Source organism: Elephas maximus, chromosome 19 (genome assembly GCF_024166365.1).
Source record: "Elephas maximus indicus isolate mEleMax1 chromosome 19, mEleMax1 primary haplotype, whole genome shotgun sequence".
NCBI classification, from domain to species: domain Eukaryota; kingdom Metazoa; phylum Chordata; class Mammalia; order Proboscidea; family Elephantidae; genus Elephas; species Elephas maximus.
This window is the reverse complement of record NC_064837.1, coordinates 47,023,823-47,032,787: the sequence shown is the minus strand read 5'-3', so window position 1 is coordinate 47,032,787 and position 8,965 is coordinate 47,023,823. Positions and strand designations below refer to the sequence as shown.

Genomic DNA, 8,965 nt, shown 5'->3' with positions numbered 1-8,965 from the left:
GAAATCTAAGAAGTTAGGCTGGGTTGCACGGTAGGAGGCGCCACTGTACCTGTGGAAAGCTCTGGCCCGAGTGCCAGCGGGACTCCCCATAGAGCGATCACTTAGCTCTCACATTCAGCCCTAGGCAACAGGGACAGAGAATAGGGAGGAGGTGGTGCGGGCAGCGAGATCAACGGCAATTGCCGCTTCTCAGCCTGATGGGGGTGACAGTTGGGTAAACTGTCCTTGGGGTGATAAGAGTTTCACCCTGGGGGAACACTGAGGAGTGGCTCCAGCCTCAACTTTGTCCAAACTAGGTTTTCCTTGAAGAACTAATATGAGTGGACCAAGTAAAGAGGTGGCGGAAGAAGACAAGGTCATCTGGGCCATGAAGCAGCTTGGGTAAAGGCAGAGTGGACAATTCAGTCATTCATCCCATCATGCATTCAACTAATATTTGTTTAGTGTCTACTATATGCCAGCCCTATGCTATGTACTGGGACAGTGTTGAGTGACAAAAGGCAGGCCCTGCCCTTATCCTCAGGCAGCCCAGTCAGGGAGAATCACACAAATAAATAAATAAAATTAAAATGGCGGGTGACAACTGTGTTGGGAGAATGACTAACACAGGGAGTCAGGGAAGACTTCCCCTTGGAAGTGACAGCCCAAGGGGAAGCTAGGGGGAGCAGGGGAGAGAGGAGGCACCTTCCAGGATGAAGGAACAAGTGCCACAGCCTTGGAAGCAGGGGGCAGAGGACAAGGGAGAGAGACTAAACCACACAAGGCCAGGCATGTGTAGAGAAGGTAAGAAAGGCAAGTGCTTTGGATGACCTCAGCTGCCGTTTCTCAAAGCATGGCCTGTGACCACTTGCCACCAAATCTCGCTAGGCTTGTGTAAAATATCAGATCCCTGGGCCCCTCCCCACCTACTGAATTTACTGAGTCTCTGGGACTGAGACCCAGGAATGTCTGGTATTGACAAGCCCTCAGGTGGCTGTTCTGCAAACCAGGTTTGAGAGCCATTCATCCTGTCTATCCAGACTGGCGGGAGCAGTGGGCAGAGGCCAAGCCCTGCAGGGTCTATCTGGGCTTAAGTGGAGACAAAGGAGAACAGCAGATTTCCATTTTGGAAGGATCATTCTGGATGTTGAAGAAGGGCTGAAGAGGGAAGCTAAACTCAGAGGGTTGAGTGCTGTAGGATTCCATTTATATGGCTCGCTGGAGAGGGCATATCTGTGGTCAGGGAAGGGGCAGACGGCTGATGCTAGAGTGGCACAGGGAACTGCGTTCTGTATCTTAGTTGTGGTGGTGGATTCACAACTGTGTGTGTTTATCAGGACTCACAGAACTGTACACTCAAAAGGGTGAATTTTACTGTGTTAAACTGTATCTGCATTTACTCAATAAAAAAATAAAAGAATAGATTTCTAGATCAATGGAACAGAATCAAGCGTCCAAACACAAACCCTCACATTTATGGTCAGTTGATTTTCACAAAGGCGCCAAGACAATTCAGTGGAGGAAAGCATAGTCTCTTAAGCAAATGGCGCTGGGACAATTGAATATCCAAATGCCAAAAGATGAATTTAGATCCTTACCTCACACTAAGCCCAAAAATTAACTCAAAATAGATCATAGACTTAAATTTAAGAGCTATAATTATAAAAACTTCTAGAAGAAACCGTGGGAGAAAATCTTCATAACTTTGGGTTAGGCAGAGATCTTAGCTATAATACCAAAGGCACAAGTGACAAAAGAAAAAAAAAAAAAAGATAAATTGGATTTCAGCAAAATTTTAAAATTGTTCATATCAGAAGTGTAACACCACTAAGAAAATGAAAAACAAAACAAGGTACAGACTAGGAGAAAATATTTGCCAATCATATACCTGCTAGGGGGTTTTGTTTCCAGAATATATATACACATATATATATATTTAAAAAAAGAAAAAAAAAAAAACTGCTACAACTCAACAACAAAAAGACAAACAACCTCATAAAAAAATGGGCAAAGGACTTGAACAGATATTTCACCAAAGATACGCAAATAGCCAAAAGCACATGAAAAGATGCTCAGTGCCATTAGTCACTAGAGAAGTATGAGTATTAAAACCACAATGAAATACCACTTCACACCCACTATGATAGCCGTAATTAAAAAAACAAACAAAACAACAAGTGTTGGTGAGGGTGTGGAGAAATTAGAACCCTCATCCATTGCTGATGGGATTGTAAAATGGTGCAGCCGTTGTGGAAAACAGTGTGGCGGTTCCTCAAAAGACCAAAAGACATGTTGTTGTTCTGTGCTGTCCAACTCAACCTATAGGGCAGAGTTGAATTGCCCCATAGAGTTTCCTAGGTAGGCTGTAATCTTTTTTTTTTTTTTTTTTTTCAGTTTTTATTGTACTTTAAGTGAAAGTTTACAAACCAAGTTAGTCTCTCCTACAAAAATTTGTATATACCTTGCTATATATTCCTAGTTGCTCTCCCCCTAATAAGACAGCATATTCCTTCTTTTCACCCTCTATTTCCTTGTCCATTCAGCCAGCTTTCTTTTCCCCTCTGCCTTCTTATCTCCCCTCCAGACAGGAGCTGCCCATGTAGTCTCATGTGTCTACTTGAGCCAAGAAGCTCACTCCTCACCAGTATCATTTTCTATCCTATAGTCCAGTCCAATCCCTGTCTGAAGAGTTGGGTTTGGGAATGGTTCCTGTCTTGGGCTAACAGAAGGTCTAGGGACCATGACCTCCAAGGTCCTTCTAGTCTCAATCAGACCATTAAGTCTGGTCTTTTTACGAGAATTTGAGTCAACATCCCACTGCTCTCCTGCTCCCTCAGGGGTTCTCTGTTATGTTCCCTGTCAGGGCAGTCACTGGTTGTAGCTGGGCACCTTCTACTTCTTCTGGCCTCAAGCTGATGTAGTCTCTGGTTTATGTGGCACTTTCTGTCTCTTGGGCTCTTAATTACCTTGTGTCTTTGGTGTTCTTCATTCTCCTTTGCTCCAGTTGGGTTGAGATCAATTGATGCATCTTAGATGGCTGCTTGCTATCGTTTAAGACCCCAGACACCCCTCTCCAAAGTGGGATGCAGGATGTTTTCTTAATAGATTTTATTATGCCAATTGACCTAGATGTCCCAAAACCCCTAGGTAGGCTGTAATCTTTACAGGAGCAAGGTGGCTGGTGGGTTCGAACTGCTGGCCTTTTGGTTAGCAGCTGAGTGCTTAAATTGTGCCGGTAGGGCTCCTTAGAATTACCATATGACCAAGTAATTTCACTGCTAGATATATACTCAAAAGACTTGAAAGCAGGAACCCAAACATACTTACACCAGTGTTCATTGCAGCACTATTCACAATAGCCAAAGGGTGGAAACAAGCCAAGTGTCCATCAACAGATGAATGGATAAACAAAATGTGGTATGTCCACACAATGGAATGTAACTCAGCCATAAAAAGAAATGAAGTTCTGACATATGCTACAGATAGATGAACCTTGAAAACATTATGCTGAGTGAAATAAGTCAGACACAAAAGAACAAATATTGTATAAGCCCACTTATACGAGTTACCTAGAATAGGCAAATGCATAGAGATCAAAGTTTGTTAGTGGTTATCAGGGGTAGGTGAAAGGGAGAAAGGAGGAGTTATTAGTTAAGGAATTCTGAGTTTCTGTTAAAGATGAGGAAAAAATTGCAAACAGCAGTGAAAGTTGCACAACATAGTGAACATAATTAATTTAATGTCACTGAATTATACACATAAAATGGTTGAAAAGCAAATGTTTTGTTATATACATTTTACCATACATACAAAAAGACAACCCTATTAAAAATGAGCAAAAGACTTGAATAGACACTTCTCCAAAGATATAGGAATGACTAATAAACACATGAAAAGGTGCTTGACATCAATTACCTTTGGGGACATACAAATCAAACCACAATGATGAGATACCACTTCATACATGCTGGGATGGCTATAATAAAAAATGAGGATGTGGAGAAATTAGAATCTTCACACACTGCTGATGGAAATATAAAATGGTACAGCCACTTTGAAAATGTTTGGCAGGTTCTTAAAAAGTTAAACTTGCTGCAACCAGATACCAGTACCTACGCCAATCACCCCTGCCCCTCTAAGACTGTAGGACAGAGTCTGTACCACACACTTGATGATCAGCTACCTGGACACCTGAGCTGAATTCATACAAGAAAAGTGAATGGACTCCTAGACTGACACACCTGATAACAGCTCTAGCCATCTGGTGACTGGATGTCAGAGCTTCAAAGGTGAAAATAATCAAGCTAGCTCACTCAAGCAAACCATTTGGGCATATCAAAACAAAACAAAGCAAGAAGCTAGGATACAGTAAGCAAACATAAACTAATAGAATAACTTACAGATGGCTTGGAGACAACAGTCAACATCAAGTCACGTAAAGAAACAGACCACGATCACCTCAGCAAGCTCTCAAAACAAAGAATCAACAGAACTTCTGGATGAAAGAATTACCAGATGCAGAATTCAAAAGATTAATATACAGAATTATTCAAGACCTCAGGAACAAAATTAGGAAGGAGATCAGGCAAAATGCAGAACAAGCCAAGGAACACACAGATAAAGTATTGAAGAAATTAAAAAGGTTATTAAGTACATAACGGAAAATTTAATAAAAGGCAAGAATCCATAGAGAGACAGCAATCAGAAACTCAGAAGATTAACAATAAAATTACAGAATTAGACAACTCAGTAGAAAGTCAGAGGAGCAGAATTGAGCAAGTGGAAGGCAGAATTGGTGAGCTTGAAGATAAAGCACTTTGCACCAATATATTTGAAGAAAAATCAGATGAAAGAATTTAAAAAAATGAAGAAACCTTAAGAATCATGCAGGACTTTATCAAGAGAAATAACCTACAAGTGATTGGAGTACCAGAACAGGGAGGGACAACAGAAAATACAGAGAGAATTGTTGAAGATTTGTTGGCAGAAAACTTCCCCGATACCATGAAAGATGAGATGACATCTATCCAAGATGCTCATCGAACTCCACATAAAGTAGACTATAAAAGAAAGTCACCAAGACATATTATAATCAAACTTGCCAAAACCAAAGATAAAGAGAGACTTTTAAGAGCAGCCAGGGATAAACGAAAAGTCACCTACCAAGGAGAGTCAATAAGAATAAGCTTGGACTACTCGGCAGAAACCATGCAGGCAACATGGCAATGGGATGACTTATATAAAGCATTGAAGGAAAAAAAATTGCCAACCAAGAATCATATATCCAGCAAAACTGTCTCTCAAATATGAAGGTGAAATTAGGGCATTTCCAGATAAACAGAAGTTTAGGGAATTCATAAAAACCAAACCAAAACTATAAGAAATAATAAAGGGAGTTGTTTGGTTAGAAGATCAATAACATGAGGTACCAACCCAAGACTAGAACACTGGACAGAGGAATCAGATGTCAACCCAGACAGGGAAATCACAAAAATAAATCAAGATTAAAAAAAAAAAAAAAAAAAAACACAACAGGGAAACAGCGACGTTATTACACAAAAGAAGACAACATTAAAACAATAAAGAGGGACTGAGAAATGTAGTCATAGATCTTTCATATGGAGAGGAAGACAAGGCGATATAAAGAAATTAAGGTTAGGTTTAAACTTATAAAAATAGGGGTAAATGTTAAGGTAACCACAAAGCAGACTAATTATTCTACTCATCAAAATAAAATACAAGAAAAAAAAAGTTAAACTTACCACCCATACCAAAACCAAATCCATTGCCGTCAAGTCAATTCTGACTCATAGCAACCCTATAGGACAGGGTAGAACTGCCCCAGAGGGCTTCCAAGGAGTGGCTGGTGGATTCAAACTGTGACCTTTTGGTTAACAGCCATAGCTCTTAACCACTGCACCACCAGGGCTCCAGACTTACCACAGAACCCAGCAATTGCACAACTAGAAATCTTCTCAAGAGAAATGAAACATACGTCCATACCAAAACATGTACACTAATGTTCATAGCAATATTACTCGAAATAGCCACAAACTGAAAACCCAAATGTCCATCAACTGGTGAATGGATAAACAAAAGGGGATATACCTTACAGTGGAATACTGTTTAGCAATAAAAAAGACCAAACTACTAATACATGCTGTTGTTGTTATTAGGTGCCATCAAGTTGATTTTCTTCTCATAGTGACCCCATGTGACAGAGCATAACTGCCCCATAGGGTTTCCCAGGCTACAATCTTTATTGGAGCAGATCGCCGGGTCTTTCTCCCACAGAACCACCAGCTGTGTTCAAACTGCCAACCTTTCCATTGGGCCGCCGGGTCTCCTTCCTGATACGTGCAATAGCATGAATAAACCTCAAAAACATTATGGTGAATGAAAGAAGCCAGAAGCACAAGACCACTGTATTGTATGATTCCATTTATATGAAATGTCCAGAAAAGACAAATTTAAAGAGACAGAAATCGGATCAGTGGTTGCCTGGGGCTGAAGTTGGGAGTGTGGATTGACTGCCAGCAGGCAAGAGGGAACTTTTCATGTTGAAGGAAATATTTTAAAACTGGATTGTAGTGACGGTTGCACAACTCTATAAATCATCGAATTGTTAAAAAAAAAACTTTGAAGGGATGCCAGAGCGGAAAGACGTGCTAGGATACCGTGGTGGTGCTCCAGGGAGGGATGAGGCAGCGAGGGCTTAGGCAGCCTCCGTGTTTAGAGCTACAAAATGGGAATAATGATGCCGGCCCTGTAGTGAGAGGCTGGGATGAGACTGGATGTGTAGGAGCTGGGTGACTAATGGGAGCACAGAGCCTGAGGGACAGGCGCCCCAAAGACAAAAGTATGCATGGAAAGGCAGTCACCGCCCGAGATTGGAAAAACCAAAACTCCGACTCATAGTCACCTTACAGGACAGAGTGGAACTGCCCCATAGGGTTTCCGAGGAACGGCTTGTGGATTTGAACTGCCAACCTTTTGGTTGGCAGCAAAACGCTTGACCACTGTACCACTGGGGCCCGTGGGTTGGAACAGGCACAGTTTAAAGCTTCAGAAGTAAGCAGTACCTGGAGTGATTGTAAAACGCCATTAGCATGTGTGCGGGAAATACCAACTCTCATATACCCAGGTCCTGGAGCCCTGGTAGCGCAGTGGTTAAGAACTACGCTGCTAACCAAAATGTCAACAGCTCAAATCCGCCACCCGCTCCTTGGAAACCCTGTGGGGCAGTTCTACTCTGTCCTGTAGGGTCTCTATGAGTCGGAATTGACTAGAGAGCAACAAATTCGGGTTTTTTGTTTTTGTTTTTAATATCCTCAGGCCCCGGTGCCGCTTGCCCCACCACTGTCCTTTCCTTTTGTAAACTGGAAAGTGTTTTGTTGTCTAAAATACTTCATTAAATTAAATAAGGCCGTAAAGTTCGGGAGACACCAGGTGCGGGGCAAACCCGGTGCCCTGACAACCCCGCCGAGGGAAAGCGGTCTGCAGCGGGCCCGGCCCGAGCCCTGGAGGCGAACCCACGAGCTAGCAGACCCTGTCAAAACTTAGCGGCGGCGGCGGGCGGCAGGAGCGCCCAGGCGCAGCCCCGCCCCCCGTCACGTGCCCGCGGCGTCGCGTCACACCCGGAAGCAGCGGACCCGGAGGAGCCGGCCGCAATGAACGGGGAACCGGGGCCGATATCCTTAGCGCCCCCTCCCGGGGAGGTCGAACCTGGCAGTGGGGTCCGCATCGTGGTGGAGTACTGGTGAGCGTTCCCGGCTGGTGGGAGACCTGGGCCAGATGAGGGTGAATCTACGGGAGGCCTTTCCCCCGAAATGCCAGCCAACCCCAGATCCCTTCTCCCCAGTGAACCCTGCGGCTTCGAGGCGACGTACCTGGAGCTGGCGAGTGCCGTGAAGGAGCAGTATCCTGGCATCGAGATTGAGTCGCGCCTGGGGGGTACAGGTGAGACCTGCAAAACACTTGCTGAGTCAGTCTGTTCTAAATGCCAGCTCTACCATTTTCTAGCTTTGATATTGGCAATTTCATATAAAATGTCCAACCAACGTTAGTCCCCTTCCATAGGTGAGGGGTCACAGATGAGGCCTGTAGGGAAAAATCCATGAGGCTGAAAGAAGTGTAAGTGTGGAGGGGAGGGAGCCCAGTGGGTGATGAAGCTAAGTTTAAAGGAGGGACACAGGTGTGATCTCCCTTAGCCCTTTGGTTTGGCCCAGGCTTGGGGAGTGGATTAAGGAACTACAAATGATTTGCTGATGGAGTGGATCGGGTTCATGAAGGAGCATGTGTGAAGTCTAAGGGATAGGAGGGCCTCCCCTGACCTCTGCCTCTGCTTTCAGTATACCATTCACTCATCCATTTGTTTAATACCAGGGGCCTTTGAGATCGAGATCAATGGACAGCTGGTGTTTTCCAAGCTGGAGAATGGAGGCTTTCCTTATGAGAAAGATGTGAGTACTCGCAGTGTTGGGAGGACCCTGCCCCTACCTTGTATCACCCCATTCCACATCTCTTGCTTTCTAGCTCATTGAGGCCATCCGAAGAGCCAGTAATGGAGAACCTCTAGAAAAGATCACCAACAGCCGTCCTCCCTGTGTCATCCTGTAACTGCACGCCATCCTGGGTTCCTACTGTTCTGGGGTCCAAGTCTTGGTCTCCCCTTTGGTCCTGATTGGGGCTCCCCATCTGCCACTTTTCCATCACTGAGCTCCTGGTAGCTAAAAGACCTTGGCCTCCACTTTGCACCTTGGAGGCCCAAGGGGGAATAGAAGCTCCTGTGGTCTTGGGGATGAGAGACCCTCCCCACGGACATTTCCACAGACACCTTATACGCCCTTCTCAGGATCAGTGCCCACACAAGTTCAGTCCCCGCCCCAGCTTGGCAATGCTTCTCAGATGCTACTGTCATTCTAATTTATTCTCCTCAAGCCTGGGCAGTGTCAGCTGTTGGCAATAAAGTGACACTACAAACAGT

The 8,965-nt window shown here is 44.2% G+C and overlaps 1 protein-coding gene across 1 annotated transcript; it reads left to right on the top strand.

The window, feature by feature from the left end:
* The first annotated feature begins 7,604 nt into the window (after nucleotides 1–7,604).
* Nucleotides 7,605–8,963, top strand: MIEN1 (migration and invasion enhancer 1). The gene is made up of 4 exons (XM_049860250.1): nucleotides 7,605–7,738; nucleotides 7,841–7,938; nucleotides 8,365–8,441; nucleotides 8,515–8,963. Exons 1-4 carry the CDS (start codon nucleotides 7,650–7,652, stop codon nucleotides 8,596–8,598), a joined length of 348 nt encoding a protein of 115 aa, XP_049716207.1. The 5' UTR covers nucleotides 7,605–7,649; the 3' UTR covers nucleotides 8,599–8,963.
* Nucleotides 8,964–8,965: the final 2 nt, after the last annotated feature.

Excerpts from the sequence above, each read along its gene's own strand:
- MIEN1 (XM_049860250.1), top strand. The coding sequence starts at position 7,650 with ATGAACGGGGAACCGGGGCCGATATCCTTAGCGCCCCCTCCCGGGGAG. Across the intron at positions 7,739-7,840 it reads CGCATCGTGGTGGAGTACTG|TGAACCCTGCGGCTTCGAGG; the intron begins GTGAGCGTTCCC and ends CCTTCTCCCCAG. Across the intron at positions 7,939-8,364 it reads GTCGCGCCTGGGGGGTACAG|GGGCCTTTGAGATCGAGATC; the intron begins GTGAGACCTGCA and ends GTTTAATACCAG.